Raw genomic sequence first — 17,990 nt, 5'->3', positions numbered from 1 at the left:
TAATATGTCTTATCAAGAATCCTAAATTATAATAAGAAATGAAATTGAGGAAGATAAAGAAAATAGTAGTAAGAAAGCAAAAGTCCTCATCTCAAATAGTTAAAATTCAAAAGAAAAGAATTTAAAGCTAGTGTTATTATTCCAAATGCTTAAAAAGGATCTAAAGAAGATGCAACAAATTGACCATGGATTATATGGTAAAATACAGAAGGTATCATCAACAGTAAGGAAACACACAAATAATCTATAACAATAGATCAGAAGTAACACCAAACAACAAGTAGAAAAATGAGGATAAAAGCTTTAAAAAAACATGTCAGCAAAGAATATGTAGTCACATGATAAGACACTTAGGCTCTGATTAAGTAAAAATAAAGCACAAGATAAATTATACTGTGGTATGATCCAAAATTTGTACCACTGCAACATAATTAAGAATTTCGTCTCCAAAATAAAATAATTTGGGGTGTAAATTCCAAATGTCCTGCTTACTAATTATGTGAATTTTGAAAAGTTATTAACTCTCAAGTCCTCATTCTGAATAAAAAAATGAGGTAGGAAAAGTATCTTCCTTATATGATTATTGTAAGAGCTAATGTGAATCATGAAAATTTATTATAAAATGCCACATCCTCTGTAAGAATTCAATAAATTTTGTCTATGATTATTCTTAGTAGTAGTAAAAAATAATAACCTCCAGAGATATATAAGGAACAACATCAAAATGTCTCAGTAGTTTATTGCTGAATAGTGGCATTATGGATAGATTTTTCATGTAAGTTTTTCTATATATTTCTCAAATGTTACTACATATTAAATCATTAAAAAAAAAAATCCTTGGGGCACCTGGGTGACTCAGTTGGTTGAGCATCTGACTCTTGATTTCAGGTCAGGTCATGATCTCACGGTTTGTGATACCGAGCCCCTCATGGAGCTCAGAGCTGAGTCTGCTTGGATTCTCTGTCTCCCTCTCCCTCTGCCTCTCCCAACTCATGCCTGTGCCCTCTATCTCTCAAAATCAATTAATAAAAACTTAAAACATCCTCTATTCACATTATCTCTTCTTCATAAGAAATAAAATCTTTTAGGTAAGCTGAAGTCTTCTTTATTATACTTAATTCTTCTGCCTCCCCAGAGACCATCATTATCACTAATGGGAAAATCCATTTACTTGTGTATTATTTAACAATTTGAGACAGTTAATTTTATGTGTCAATTTGAGTAGGCCATAAAATGCTCAGACATTGATCAAATATCATTTTGGGCGTGTCTGTCAGCGTGTTTTAGATGAGATTAACATTGGAATCTGTATACTTTATTAAGCAGATCACCCTCTCGGATGTGGGTGGTTCTCATCCAATCAGTTGAAGGCCTGAATTGAATGAAAAGGCCTACCTTCTTGCACATAAGAGGGATTCTTCCTGCCTGACTGCCTTGAATTGGGACACTGACTTTTTTCCTGCCTTCAGACTCCAAATGAAACACTGGCTCTTCTTGGGTCTTCGGCCTACCAGCATTTGGACTGGAACTACAGCACTGGTGCTCCTCAGTTTCCGAGTTGCTGACTGCAGATATTGGGAATTGTCAGTCTCCATAACTGTATGAGCCAATTCCACATAATAAGTCTCTTTCTATATACATACATCCTACTGGTTCTCTGGAATCACGAGTGACATGCAACAAGATCAAATCATTCCAGAAGCATTGATATAGTACCCAATGCATATACAGCAGTGCTCCTATTATTGCGGTAAGGGACTTGCTATGTATAGAAAGAACAAATTTCAAAAGGGCCACATTAGAATAACAAGATGTGATAAACTGAGGACGGCAAGTAAAAGTTAATAAAGTGCCTTTAATCGAGGTCAATCAATTCAATTAATTCACTATTTTGCTAAAGTCTAGGATTTCCCTAAGTCTCTTTTTTGCCTCCTTATTTTCTCTTCACAACAAAGATAGATAACTGAGCTTATTAACTATTTAAGGTTTAAGGTCTACAGTGTGCATCAACTATCACCTATATAACCAACAACTATACATTTGTCTAACTCCTAATGGTGAGGTCCCTAACTATTTTATGAAATATTTTCTTCTGTATCATATATATTTTACCAAACTATTATGCAGCAGTGACAAATACTCTGGAAAACTTCATTATTATTCATCTTTTATAAATAAATTAATTCAGTTAATTACTTGTAGTCTAAAAAGAATTTTACCTAAATGATTATCTAAATTTGTCATTCAAAGTTTGTATTTTTCCTTTGGTTTCATATGCTGCTGTTCTTCAAAAAGACATGTATAAATAATAAGTGTAACAAATACAAAAACACAGACAAAACTTACATGTGCAAGTTGTCCCGTTTTCATCTAAAAGTTGATTGTCTGCACATGCACATACTCGGCCTCCTGGAATGGCCAAGCACAGTGTACTACAGCCCCCATTATTTACTCGGCACATGTTGTCACCTGTAAGGGGAGGGAAGCAGATGTGTCAGAGAACTGTGATTCCATCCAAAGTTAGGCCGGTTCAGGTCCACATTGTTTCTAAGAGATGTATGTAGACATAAGAATCCATACATAGATAAGCATATGTATATTACATATTCATTAATGTAGTCAGGATATCTTCTGAACCCTAAGTAAAATTCAGAAACATTTAAAAATCTATGATGCACTGGAAGATAAAAGGAATTTGCATGTTAGAAGAAATAGAGGTATGTGTACAGATAAGTACCAGGAGAGAGGAAGGTCACAGGACATGATGATGTCTGTTCAGGATAGCAGATGAGGCTGGGTATATTAAAATCTGATTTCCTTCTAAAGGAGATCACTAACAGTAGAATGTGACATTGAATATTAAGTGAACAGAAGGCAAATGAACACAAATGAAAGGAGTGGAATGTGTTTCCTTCTTGTTCCAGGAGTACATTAACATGTTAGTGCATTGATGAGTCCAAGAAACATAGGTTATCTGTGAAACCTTAAAAATGAACAGCCTTGTAATGCTGGTAGAATGTACAATGCACAAGGGTAGAAGTGTTGTCCCAGCGGACCATCCCAGTAGACCTAACCAGCAGAGGCACCAATGAGACAGGCAATAGACATCAATAAAGCAGAGGAGATTCACAAAGGTATTATCCATGAACATGTCAGACACTCTTGGAAACTAAGATAAAATGGACATAAATTTTAGAAAAGGCTGGAGATTCTATACAATCGAGGTAATCACCATTTTCATGACATTTATTCCTAGAAGATGGAAAGGCAAGAAAGAAAGTGTATTTACTTAGATACATATGTGCAGAATGTTACAAAGAAGTCTATAACACTAGCAATCCAATTGGCAGAGTAAATGTCCAGGTCATTCTATATTATGTTGCAGTTTTCAAGGTATCAATAAATAACATTTTGAATATATCAGAAAATCTGACTCAAACATTAAGTAGTTTTTAATTATTTGGAATGAATACACTAAGATAATATAATCCTTAAGGTTGTATTGGCAGTTAAACAGCACCAAAAAATGTGACTGGTGTGACAGATGAGGCTATCATACTGGGTTAAGTGTGCAATGTAGAGAATATTAAGGAATGAGTTAAAAAAAATTCAAAACAGTGCTATACACTATATTTAACTTATTCCCATAGATTATTTTGTGTGTCCACAGATCACAAGAAACAACCTGAAGTATATATTCACTTCTTTTCATTATTCTGAGAAGTAAATTAAATTTGTTATGTTTAACAAAAGGTAAAAATATACTTGAAAGCTAAGGAAACTAATAATTCAAGGGTTTTGTTTTTTTTTAATGTTTATTTTTGAGAGAGAGTGAGAGAGAGAAAGAGAACAAGTGGAGGTGGGTCAGAGAGAGAGGGAGACACAGAATCCGAAGCAGGCTCCAGGCTCCAAGCTGTCAACACAGAGACCAATGTGGATCTCCAACTCATAAACCATAAGATCATGACCTGAGCTGAAGTTGGACACTTAACCAACTGAGCCACCAGGGCACCCCAATAATTCAAGTTTTACTATCAATTTCTGAACTCAGAGGATAGTGAAGCTTAGTTCATACTTTTTCCAATAAGGGCTGTGGAAATTTTTCTTTTGAAGTTTATTTATATATTTTGTGGGGGGTGGGCAGAGGCAGAGAGAGAGAGAGAGAGAGAGAGAGAGAGAGAGAGAGAATCCCAAGCAGACCCCACACTTAGCACAGAGCCCGATGCAGGGCTTGATCTCATGACCCTGAGATCATAAACTGAGCCAAAATCAAGAGTTCGTTGCTTAATGTACTGAGCCACCCAGGCAAGCAGGCATGTAGCAAATTTTTAAGTACTTTACAGATATAGCCATGTTTATTCTATAGCCATGGATTAAAAATGTAATACTTCACTGGACACTTAGGTGTTCTGAATATTTTATGAACATTAGTACAGATCAAATTGTATATTCATTATTTTAGTAACATTCAGATTACTGACATTTGATTGAATCAAAATGTTTTGAGAAATGTATGAATAATTTAAAACAGTAAAAAGAAAGTACTAAAAGCAGTATGTTATGACACATTTTCATCTTGAAAATGTATGCTATATATTACATTATTATTTTCAATAGCATGACTCATGCTTACCATTCTCAGTAAAGATGAAATTTAAGTATTTAAAAATAAATTACCATTATTCAAACTTTTAAATATATTCCCTTTCTGTGAAAGCTATATATTAAGAAAGAGGAAGTGATATTTGTAATGTCATGATAGAAATCCAAAATATAAATTAATTTGTATAATTTCATATCTCTCATGAGAATTGTCTAGATGTTTATACATACACACACACACATACACACACACACACACATATTTGAATTTGAATTTATCACCAACATATTTCAGATACAGCTCATGTGGCAGTTTTTACTGAATTTCTAGTGGATTGCAAAACTTTTCATGTAAAAATATTCTCTCAATAATATGATTGAATGACAAACAGCATTAAAAATTTTATACAAAGGGGCGCCTGGGTGGCTCAGTTTGTTAAGCATCTAACTTTGGCTTAGTGGTTTGTGGATTTGAGCCCCACATCGAGCTCTGTGCTGACAGCTCAGAGCTTGGTGCCTGCTTCAGATTCTGTGTCTCCCCCTCTCTCTGCCCTTCCCTCGCTCATGCTTTTTCTCTCTCCTAAAAATAAACATTAAAAAAATTAAAATTAAAAAAAAATGTATACACCAATATTAATGAATGAGTGCCTATTAACAATAGATAGTTATCATTATTGAAAATTCATAGTGCATCAATGCCAGGGATTGTTACCTTTTTTATTTGTTGTTTATACCATATATATTTAATTCAATTTTTGTAATAAACTATTTAGGTGGGTTTACCTCATATGCAGATGTGACTACTGAAGAGACAGGGTTTAAGTCACTTTTCTAATATCTAGAAATAAATAGTCCTTATTAAAAATAAATAAACTAGAATAAGGATTATTATTATAATCATTATTTCTTAATAATTAAAAACAAGGAATTTTTTTAACTAAAACTTATGCTCTTATACGCTTAACTTCTTTATATATGACAAAATAAAATTAAATCAATAAAGGGAAGAAAAATAACAGTGAAAACAACATCATGAAATCCTAGATTAAATTACTGTGGAAGTAAATACTTTTTTAAAAATCCAGATTGGAGGAAAACAAATGAGGGGCAGCTTTTAAAATAGAATTGAAGATAATGGCTGTCAGGGCCAAAATCTTTGCCTTCCCATGCCCCCTGGTATGTTAGTTAAGACAAATTTGATTACTCCACCTCTTATAGAGTCTAGCACAGAAGACTGTTTGATAAACATGACTTGATGAATGAATGAAAGGATGAGTGAATAAATTTTAGTTAGCAGTATGACAGAAACAATCATTTGGGTACACAGACACAAGGTACCTGTATGTTAATATATATAAGTCTAGTTTAAGAAAACAAAGGGGCTTTTCTCATTTGCATGTATGTACACATATGCTCTGTCTACATACATTGCATTTCAAGGTAGACTATTTAAAGACATATTACAACTGTCAAAGAACAGTAATAAAGATGTAAATGATATATGAAAGCATTTCACAAGCTTATATTAATATTAGTGTTTACTTACTTGAAAGGATATATGTACCCATATGTTTATTACAACATTATTTACAATAGCCAAGACATGGAGGCAACCTAAATGTCCATCAACAGAAAAATGGATCAGGAATATGTGATACACACACACACACACACACACACACACACACACACACACACACACTGGATTGCATGACCATTAAAAGGATGAGATTTTGCCATTTGAAACAGCAAGGATGGACTGAAGGATATTATGCTAAGTGAAATAAATAAGACTGAGAAAAACAAGTACCATATGGTTCCACTCAAAATGGAATCTTTAAAAGATGAATAAACAAAAAGCAGAATCAGAACTACAAATATGGAGAACAAACTGATGGTTGCCAGATGGAAGGGGGTTAGGGTTTGGGGCACAATGGGTGAAGGAGAAAGGGAGGTACAGGCCTGCCATTATGGAATGAGTAAGTCACATGAATAAGAAGTAGAGCATAAGGAGTACAGTAAATGATATTTTAATAGCAATGTAGTGAGACAGATGACAGCTATACTTGTGGCGAACATAGCATAATGTATATGAACTTGTCAAATCACGAAGTTGTACACCTGAAGCTAATGTAACTTTGTCAGCTATACTCAAATAAAATTAAAAATATCAGTGTTTATAGACCTTAATAATTTAACTTTTGTTAATAAAGTATCTTTTATTTCTATCAAATGACAAAATACATAAATCATCCACAAAGGAATGCTACTGATCCATTTTATCTAAATTTTCATCAGAAGGATGGGAAGGAAGAAACCCCCTTTTCTACATCCTTCTTGGACTCTTCACTTCTCAAAGTTTTATCGTATGTGAAGTTAGAAATCTTTATAGCTAATATGAAACACATAGAATAATGGGGATTTTCTTTATCCCATTTGATAAGAAGACAGAGAAATTTGGAAGAGAAATTAGATTTCACATTAATTCTAAAAGTTGGATATAAACTAGTAAAGTGGGATACTAAGTCCAGATCCTGATTTCATCCAGGATAATTTCAGAAGAATTAACTTCGAATAATTTCAGTCAATTTGAGGAAAGGATAACATGTGTCTTTTCTTTCTTGTAGAGTTATATGCTCATTGAAAATTTGGCTTGCTTTGAAGTTACTTTGTGTGGGGGGCACATGCATGTGTGTGCATGTGCAACACGCGTGTTACCTCTATTGAGAGCCCAATTAGCCTTCTGGGTTATCCTTTGATAGTGATTATTCCAAAATGGAAACTTTGGAAAGACAAATTTTGTGATGATGGCCCTACCACTAAATATAAATCTTGGGGTGCCTGTGTGGTGCAGTTGGTTAAGTGTCAGACTTCAGTTCATATCATGATCTCACGGTTTGTGAGTTTGAGCCCCATGTCCAGTTCTGTGTGGACAGCTCAGAGCCCGGAGCCTGCTTTAGATTGTGTCTCCCTCTTTCTCTCTGCCCTCTCCTGCTTGCTCTCTCTCTCTCTCAAAAATTAAAAAAAAAAAATGAAAATAATATAAATCTTACTACACCTACACAATAATGTAGTTAATGACCACATCATGCATTAAATAAAGATTACTGTGTCTTTATACTAGTTCGTTGTAACATAAGATCTCTGAATCCTGGGTTGTAGAAGGTAGTCAAGAACTTTATATTAAAAAAAAAAAGTTTTGCATACATTTATCAAAGATAAAACTACCATGACTACAGAAAAGATATACTTGTTTCCTTCTATTTAAAAGTATAGTAGTTATATAAAGTGCCTGGGTGTTTCAGTCAGTCAACTGTCTAACTCTTGATTTCAGTTCAGGTCATGATCTCACTGTTCCTGAATTAGAATCCCTCATTGGGCTCTGCACTGACAGCGCAGAGCCTGCTTGGAATTCTCTGTCTCCCTCTCTCTCTGCCTCTTTGTGTCTGCCTCTCTGTCTCTCTCTCAAAAATAAACAAACTACATGTATAGTAGTTATATAATTTTCATAAAGTTGGGTACATATCCATCACATAAAAATACTTTGTGGTCAGAAAACCCCGAGTTTGAATCTCAGTTTGCCCCCCAGATCATTGTTTCCTGAGGGCAAAGGGCTACATGTGCCTGATCCTAGGGATGTTCATATGCAAATAGGACGCAACAGTATATATATTAAACATCTTCTGTGAGATTTAAATAAGAATTTTTAGTACTAGATGCAGAAAAAGTATTTGACAAAATTAAGCATCCTTTCTTAATAAAAACCCTGGAGAGAAAGTCAGGATAGAAGGAACTTACTTAAACATCACAAAAGCCATTTATAAAAAGCCCAGAGCTGATATCATCCTCAGTTGGGGAAAAACTGAAAGCTTTCCCCCTGAGATCAGGATGTCCACTCTCACCACTGTTGTTTAACACAGTGTTGGAAGTCCTAGCATCAGCAATCAGACAACAAAATGAAATAAAAGGCATCGGAATTGGCAAAGATGAAGCCAAACTTTCATTTTTCACAGATTACATGATACTGTATATGGAAAACCCAACAAACTCCACTAAAAGTCTGCTATAACTGATCTATGAATTCAGCAAAGTTGCAGGGTACAAAATCAATGTAGAGAAATTGGCTGCATTTTTTATATAGCAATAATGAAGCAATAGGAAGAGAAATCAAGAAACTGAACCCATTCACAATTGCACAAAAAAACATAAAATACCTAGGAATAAAGCTAACCAAAGACATAAGAGATCTGTATGCTGAAAACTATACAAAACTTATGAAGGAAATTGAAGAAGACACAAAGAAATGGAAAAACATTCCATGCTCATGGGTTGGAAAAATATATATTGTTAAAATGTCAATACTGCCCAAAGCAATCTACACGTTCAATGCAGTCCCAATCAAAATTGCACCAGCATTCTTCTCAAAACTAGAACAAAGTATCTTAAAATTGATATGGAACCACAAAAGACCCTAAATAGCCACAGTAATATTGAAGAAGAAAACCAAAACAGGAGGCATCACCATCCCAGACTCTAGCCTCTACTACAAAGCTCTCATCATCAAGACAGTATGGTATTGGCACAAAAACAGACACATAGACCAATGGAATAGGTCCAGAATTGGACCCACAAATGTATGGCCAACTAATCTTTGACAAGCAGGGAAAGAGTATTCAATGGAAAAAAGACAGCCTCTTTAACAGATGGTACTGGGAGAAATGGACAACAACATGCAGAAGAATGAAACTAGATCATTTTCTCACACTATACACAAAAATAAACTCAAAATGGATAAAGGACCTGAATATGAGACAGGAAACCATCAACACCCTAGAGGAGAAAGCAGGAAACAACCTCCTCGACCTCAGCCACAGCAATTTCTTACTCGACACATTTTCAAAGGCAAGGGAATCAAGAGCAAAAATGAACTATTGGGACCTCATCAAGATAAAAAGCTTCTGCATGGCAAAGGAAACAGTCAACAAAACTAAGAGGCAGCCAACAAAATGGTAAAAGATGACATATCAGATAAAGGGGTAGTATCCAAAATCTATTAGGAACTCAGCAGACTCCACACCCAAAAAACAAACAATCCTGTGAAGAAATGGGCAGAAGACATGAACACACACTTCTCCAAAGAGGATATCCAGATGGCCAACAGACACATGAAACGATGCTCAGCATCCCTCATCATCAGGAAAATACAAATCAAAACCACACTGAGATACCATCTCACACCAGTCAGAGTGGCTAAAATGAACAAATCAGGAGACTACAGATGCTGGTGAGGATGTGTAGAAAGAGGTACTCTCTTACACTGTTGGTGGGAATGCAAACTGGTGCAGCCACTCTGGAAAACAGTGTGGAGATTCCTCAAAAAATTAACAATAGAACTCTCCTATGACGCACCAATAGCACTGCTAGGAATTTACTCAAGGAATACAGGAGTGCTGATGCATAGGGTCACATGTACCCCAATGCTCATAGCACCACTTTTTTTTTTTTTTTAATTTCTAGGAGAGAGAGAGAGAGAGAGAGCATGAGCAGGGGAGGGTCAGAGAGAGAGGGAGTCACAGACTCTGAAACAGGCTCCAGGCTCTGAGCTGGCAGTCAGCACAGAGCCCGACGCGGGGCTCGAACCCACGAACCACGAGATCATGACCTAAGCGAAAGTTGGACGCTTAACCGACTAAGCCACCCAGGCGCCCCATAGCAGCACTTTTAACAACAGCCAATTCATGGAAAGAGCCTAAATGTCCATCAGCTGACGAATGTGGTTTATATATACAATGGAATACTACATGGTGATGAGAAAGAATGAAATCTGGCCATTTGTAGCAATGTGGATGGAACTCGAGGGTATCATGCTTAGTGAAACAAGTCAGGCAGAGAAAGACAGATCTCATATGTTTTCACTCATATATGGAACAGGAGAAACTTAACAGAGGAGCACAGGGGAGAGGAAGGGGGGTGTATTTAAGTAGAGGGAGGGAGGCAAACCTTAAGAAAGTCTTAAATTTTGAGAACAAACTGAGGATTGATGAAGGGTGGGGGAGGAGGAAAATGGGTGATGAGCATGGAGGAGGGCACTTGTTGGGATGAGCACTGGGTGTTATATGGAATCCAACTTTACAATAAACTGTATTTTTTAAAAAAAGAAGGTTTAGCCCATCTTCTGGTAGTGAGAATTACAGTTTATATATTTAACATAGAAGCTAATCTATTATTTTTAATTCTATATAAGTAACTAGTCATAAGCCTGTTTTAGATACTACACTTAGTTTTGATGATCTCATACTCTAAAACATGTGGGAAAAAGAAAAGTGTGCTTCTGAACCTAGAGAATAAACAGGTAAAAGTATGTGTTATATAATTGCTATACTTTATATGAGGAGTTTCTGAAGAGTATTTTAACAATTTTTGTAGATATCTAATATAAATGAAAAAGAAGGAAAGATTATTAATTAAATCAGAAGAAACAACAGTAGCATATGAGAAAAAAAGAAAGGTTTTGGCCCTAAATCCCTATGCATTACTTAGGAATTCATTTCTAGTGGTAGCTTTCTGTTTAGTATGATTATATATCTACCTTCCTGAAATTAGCTGCTACATTAAAAAATAATTTGATAAGAGTCTCTTCTGATCTGGAGAGGTCAAATTAGCTGACTAATTTTTTGACACCAAGTCTAAAAGAGTTTAGATGGTACATTAATGACACTCCTGGATGTTTCTCATGGTATTCCTGCAAGGTGGTGTGTATATGTGATATTATCTATCATATCATATATATGTGTATATTTTCACAGATACATGTATAAATATTACATATAAACTTATATAAGTTATATAGTCATATACCACAATCTGTTACAGAGAGAAAATACAAGGCTATATAATAATTGTTTATCCCATTCCATGAAAAATAGTGATCTGTACCTATGGAAGAAATTGATTTTCTATTCAACTACAGCCATTTTATTCTTAGAAAAACAGTCTAACAAGACAGTATATAACCAAGTTTGTGTGCCACAAACTTTGTGTTTCAAATACTTATTAACATCTAATGTTCACAAATTATAACGAGAAATACCATTCTCACTCATAATTTTCACTGAGAGAAAAAATTTTATAACATGGTAACATGTCTGCATTTGAACATCTGAGTGTGTTTTGCTTACTTTGATTAACTTAGATGCTAAGTAGTTTATCCAATTCAATGTCTACTGACTAAATGAAAAAAATGTTGTCCAGGCATCCTATCCATACTCTATTACTTATTCAGAAGATCTGGCTAACTATTGGAAGACTGGGTAGAAAACTAAGAATAATTATTTCACCTAAGTTTATGAAAAATGATTAATCAATTTGCCCAAACACATGGTCTCAGTAAGACAGAACATAACGGTTTCTACAATAAAGGTTGCATAAAAAGATGAGTCATTAGGGTTAGATTTCCATTTTGAATTTATAAAAATTCAAAAATTTTTATAAAGCACTTTGAAAAAGCTTTGTCTATCTGAGAGACAGCTCTCAAAAATTCTATGTCAGTGGCATCGTCTAGAACACCAGGCATAGTTCCTCATGAAATACAGTAATAGGTTCCATACATTTTTATCAGAGGCATGTGTTCTTTTGAGTATAATTGTGACACATTACTGCTTTGAATATTTATTTAACATTTTTATATGGAAGGAAACATTAAAATATGCCTCTTTTAAGAAATGATAAAGGAAAAATAATTTAAAATGTGTGGGAGACACTGTTCTAAGTAATCACAATAGGGATTTAATTCTTACAGGAATTTTATGAAGAAAACAATTCTTTGTCAAACCTTTCATAGGTTTGACATAGGTCTAAAGTTTCAGAGGAAATAGTGGTGGGACCTGGATTTAAGCCCAAGTCCATTTTACAGTAAGCCAGGTATTTCTCACCTCACATGTTGCATAAATTTTTTAAAATATATGTTCAGTTAATTTTCACAAGAATATGTCTAAATAAAAGGAAAAGTGATTCCTTTTAGATTCTATTTAGATTCATAACAAAAAGTCTACTACATGGTTTACTAGGTTTTTTTCTTTAATACCTAAATTCTGATTCATGCAATTTGCAGATGGCCTAATAAATATTAATAACTCATGCTCATAAAACATACAGTGATATTACCTTATTTCAATGAGATGTAAATATCATGGTAGATTATTTCACTTTCATACCCTTTAAAATAATTAAACATTCTTTAAATGAATATGAAACTAATCAGATAAATACACTAAGATACTTTATACAAAACTCTTTTCATATATGCTGTATTTTAAAATATTTTCACATAACATTCCATTCTCAATACAAGTTTTTCTCACTTCTCACAATACTCTTTAAAAACATTAAGTGGATTTTTTTCCATTAAATACCAGTCTTCTTCAGTGAAGATGACATGAAAAAGAAAGCATTTGCAGCTTTTTGAGCTTCACTCAAAAAGAATTCCCAGTTACTTGCTTAGGCTATTTTGAAAACTAAATAATAAATGTTTATGGTAACAAAGTCTAAGATTTGATTGATTTTGGAGTGACTAGACACCTTGTATCATAAAACTTCAGCAACACGGTGAAAATAAAAGCTTCTGCAAATACAATGAAGTATTATTTTATGTAAAACTCAGAAGCAAGTTTATATGGTTTTTAATACCTTGTTGCTTCTGTGGATCATAAATCTGAAGCCCAAATAGGGGTGGTCTTTCGTGTCTCAGTAATGTCACCTCATTCGTTACCAAATCTAGTTGAAAAATGGAACCATTCATATAATCAGTCCAGAACACATAATTCCCATGATGTGACAGTCCAAAAGGATGGTTCAACTCTTTCCCACTGTAAACAATCTGCAAAACATAAACACGTTGTGAAAAATCTGAACTGACCTTTAGAAATATAACTACTTAGAGAAAATGACATTCAAATAAGTATAACAAATAATGATGTAACTAATATCTTTACTCATATTTTCTTTTAGTATATTTGAAAAATAGATTTCGCAATGTGAGCATATTTTCCTGTTTTTAGGACATGTTATTTTAAGGAGACCCCATTTGTATTTCATCCATAAATTCTCTCATATACAACATTACTCACATGGTCTAGAAGTGCAAACATTCAAATGACTTTGCCTGACACTCTTCCCTGTCTCTATGCTTTATGATATTCTAGTACCATAACCTGGAACAGAAACTGATCTGAGTAATTGGTGTCATTATGCATATTGTGATATTGTTTATCCAACAGCCAAGGGATAAAACAGGGTTTTACAACATTGGGAGTGAAAGGGATTTTCCTACTTAATTGGGCTAATGCAAACTGAATAAATCTAGGAGATAACAGAGAGGGAGGTAAATATTTTAATTTTGAATATAGAAACATTTATTAGTAGAAAGTAGATAAATAAGATTCACTGGGTAACTTCATTTCTGATTTTTTTAGTATATTCTTTACGTTCTAGTTGCATTTTGTTGTTTAACTGGAGCAATCATGTGATAAGTGCTGTTTTCACATATAGGTTTGTAGAAGAGGAATAAGGAATAACACCTCTGATAATATTATATATGACATGAAAAATAATTTTTTACTCCATCTAATATTAAAGAATTGAAGAAGTTATCTAAATAATGTGAAGTTAGAAATTCAATTTTTGCTCCTTTTATCTGAATTCTTCATATCACAATTTTCATATGTTGAATAATCAAGACAGATTCTTACTTTTATTTTGTAACATCCATGAATACTAAAGTATGCTACTCATTAAAATGTTATCTACATGGTGTATATATCAATACCTTCAAAGGAATCATAAATATTTATTTGGCACTTCTTAAAGTATGTGGCATTTGGTTAAATGCCAATCAATTTTACTATTGGGTGAAAAATATTAAAAGCACAGTTAGAGTCAAAATGATTGAAATAGCATTAACTGACTAACGTACTATTTATTGTTAAACAGAATGCATAATGAGTAGGCTTGGCCAATCGCGCAGTCTCTCCTTCCAAAAAAGGAATGAAGTATAGTATTATGCTATTATTATAATATCAATGGAAGCATTTTGATAATATCTAACATTCCATTTTCTGTTATTTAAGTAAACAATTGAAGTCAGTTCATAATGTATGTACACTTAGGTTACTATAAGACGAAATGAGGAGGTGATGTTTTGTCAACACTGCCTCTGTCACACAGTCAACTTCATCTTCAATTTACCCAAGAATTTAAAAATCATTTTGCAATGGTCCTACCAAAAGAGGCAAAAGAAAGTTGATGTAATTCATAGCAATAGCCCTGAAGTTCAGTTCAGTTTCAGTTCCAATGTCATGAAGTTCTTTATTCAAATAAATGTACTATAATTACCTTTTCATAATATATAGGTTAAATTTCAGCTGCAAATATTAAAAGATATTTGAATAGAGTTGGTTGCCTGGTCATAGCAAACTCATCAATAATGTAGAAAAACTGCATTTTAAAACAGCTCTGATATCCTGAGAGCTTCTTTTAACAGTCCCACAAATCCTGGCATACCACAGTGAGCTGGTCGTGGTCTCCCGGAGGCAAGTGCCAGCTGCACTACTTAATGCTTAGCCTCCTTTAGCCACCCCACAGAGACTACTGGCAGCCACCTCAGAGGGGTAAAAATAAACTTAAAAGTATTTTTAACACAACACAACAAGGCTCTGTGAAGAAGCCTGCAAGTTAAAAAAAAAAAAACAAAAAACAAAAAACAGCAACATTTGTCTTTTACCTTCCTGTGAGTTCCATTCAAAAACACTTTTTCAATATGATCATAATAGGCGTCACACCAGTATAATGTGTTGGTGTGAAAGTCCAGAGTTAAACCATTTGGCCACAGCATCTTTGAAGTCACAAAAATCTGCCGATTGAAGCCATCCATCCAGGCCTTCTCGATCCTTCCCACGCTGTCATCTATTTCATCTTCCTCCCAGTCTGTCCAATACATCCAACTAAGACATTACAAACAAGAGTGCACACATAAGCTACCTTATAGAGGGACACTTCTTCAGATTGGGCATTTCCATAAAATCTAAATACATTCTGATTTATTCTCCTATTGAAATGCTCAAATCTGCCAAAGGGAAGCAATATCTGTGAAGTACTCAGGGAAGTAAAGATGTGTTCAGTGAGGCCAGTCCATTTAGACACATTAAGGAAAACCACTACCATCACTACCATACTTACTGGTCTTACTCATCATTTAATCTAACAGTAAGTGCCAAATATTGATCCTCTTTGGTGTCGATACCAAGTTTGAAAAATAATCTTTGAGAAATTAGTATTTTTGAATGTTGTCTACTTCATAAAACATGCAATCAATTGTGTGATTGAAAAGGAGAGACTGACTGACATGAGAACGCATGGTGCTGTTAATGATCTACTCTAGGCTTTATTTAATCTCAGATGAATTATTATTTTTGTAAGACAGGCAATTGGATTGTCTTTGTGCTAAAGGGTATGGTCATACTGGGTTTATCTGGCCAAGTCTAATTTGTCTTCCTGATGCAAATTACCTATGATTTTATTGCTGCTTATTATTACCTCGAAACCCACAGAAGATGATTTAGCTGCACATGAGTTTAATAACATCAGGTTGACTGACCTTGAGATTTTGAGCTTTAATTTCTATCTCAAACAAAAGCTTCTGCCTTTAAAAACAAGTCTTTTGTGTAAGCTATAATAGTGGGAGAGAGGGCCTTGAGCGAAAGTTCCAATTCCTTCATGAATGAGGTTAAAACCCTCCACATGTGTTGTTCTAGGGTCATGTGAAAGTTCCGGAGTTATTAATTAAAGTGTAGGTTTTAATTCAGTTGCCTCACATTCAACTTCCTAAAGTTCTAAACCTTTTCTAAGCTGCTGACCTTAGAAATGCCCGTAGTAGATCCTCTGCCTCCCACATTTGTGGACCCTAAATAATTCCAGAGGTCATTTGGGAAAAATCTGTATCCATGACAAAAAATCCTTCTGAGATCTAAACAGGAAGATTTGGGACAAGTGAGGATGTAACACACTATCCATTATTTTGTGCCAGTTAAACTTCTTAAAGTTCCCTTGACAGTTTACAATTACGCTGCTATGTCCTTTTAGACCTGGAAATATATTGAGATGGTGAATTTTATGAAGTCAAAAGACATTCTAATACTAGAAATAAACATGGAAATATGTTTATCTTGCATCCAGCAAGTACTTCAAGTGGTCTCATTATTGGGACAATTGGAACAAAGGAAAGAGTCATTCTATTTGCTATAGTCCTATACTAGTTTAGTATAAGTGGCTGACTACAACTGCATAAATGGACTATGTGAATGAGCAATATACAGCTTTTTAAATCTCTATTAATACTCTCTTGAAATATTAAATACGGTTAGTCAATGCAATTTTGTTGTTGTTGCTAATTTACAGCTTGTTAAGATTGCAGTTATCTTCGCCTCTAGTTTTTCTTTTGACCACAGTGACACTCTTTTTTTCTTTGATTCTCCAACCCAAATTGCACATACAGGCAGACACACATACATGAGGGGTAATTCTGGATAACCTAAGCATATTTTATATTATTTTCCTATTTGAAGAAATTGTTGTTTGTGATCTGAGCCATTATCTAAGATTATCTTTATTCAAATAAAGTATAAGAAAAATATTTAAACAAGGGTGCCAGTATAACAAAAGGTAGGTATGTGATGATTATCCACGGGTTTCATTATGCAATGAAAAGTTATGTTGTGGAAGCCTTATAATCAATATGAAATGTGATGATTCCTAAACACAGAAAATAGGAACTCCAGTAAGCAGAAACTAATATAAATCTTTTTATATGTGAGACAGGTAATAATTAAGTAATTATTAGGTTAAGTGAGTCTTCTGCTAATATGGCAAGGGAAATTGCATCACTATTTTTCTATTATTTGATGAAGTCTATCTCTAGCCTTTCTGTCAAAATAAGACCTTTCTGTTGTTTCCTAGTAACATTTTTTAGTTATTTTATAGTTTTTATTGCACTTATGCCCTGTATTATATTTGACATGTCACACGTCTTATGGTTTCAATTAAAAATTAAAATAATTAAGGTCAGGGATTATTTCTTATTCATAAGAATAAGCTTGCTCTTATAGCACTAAGCTTGGACTATTGATGTTAATCATGTATCCTAATTAAATTGTATTATGTGGTGGGTGAATCCTAGAAATATTTAAATCCTTAAGCATTTCTCTGCCAAAAATTTCACAGTTAAAAAACCCAATTTAGTGCTGACATAATAACTATCAGCTAACCAGAGAATGTGGTACTATTAATTGAGATAGAGATACTGGATATCATGTTTGAGGGGGAATATGCACTCAGCT

At 34.1% G+C, this 17,990-nt stretch overlaps 1 protein-coding gene across 1 annotated transcript in view; it reads right to left on the bottom strand.

Moving 5' to 3' along the window:
• LRP1B (LDL receptor related protein 1B) overlaps nucleotides 1-17,990 on the bottom strand; it is a 1,854,983-nt gene that overhangs the window by 720,484 nt on the left and 1,116,509 nt on the right. Inside the window, exons 13-15 of the mRNA XM_077767810.1 lie at nucleotides 15,380-15,599; nucleotides 13,288-13,477; nucleotides 2,347-2,469 (exon numbers count right to left, since the gene is read on the bottom strand). Coding sequence (XP_077623936.1) covers nucleotides 2,347-2,469; nucleotides 13,288-13,477; nucleotides 15,380-15,599 — 533 coding nt within the window. The remainder of the gene's footprint in view (nucleotides 1-2,346; nucleotides 2,470-13,287; nucleotides 13,478-15,379; nucleotides 15,600-17,990) is intronic.

Source organism: Crocuta crocuta, unplaced genomic scaffold, assembly GCF_008692635.1.
Source record: "Crocuta crocuta isolate KB4526 unplaced genomic scaffold, BGI_CrCroc_1.0 scaffold154, whole genome shotgun sequence".
NCBI classification, from domain to species: domain Eukaryota; kingdom Metazoa; phylum Chordata; class Mammalia; order Carnivora; family Hyaenidae; genus Crocuta; species Crocuta crocuta.
The sequence above is the reverse complement of the archived record's forward strand: the minus strand, read 5'-3'. Positions and strand labels throughout refer to the sequence as shown.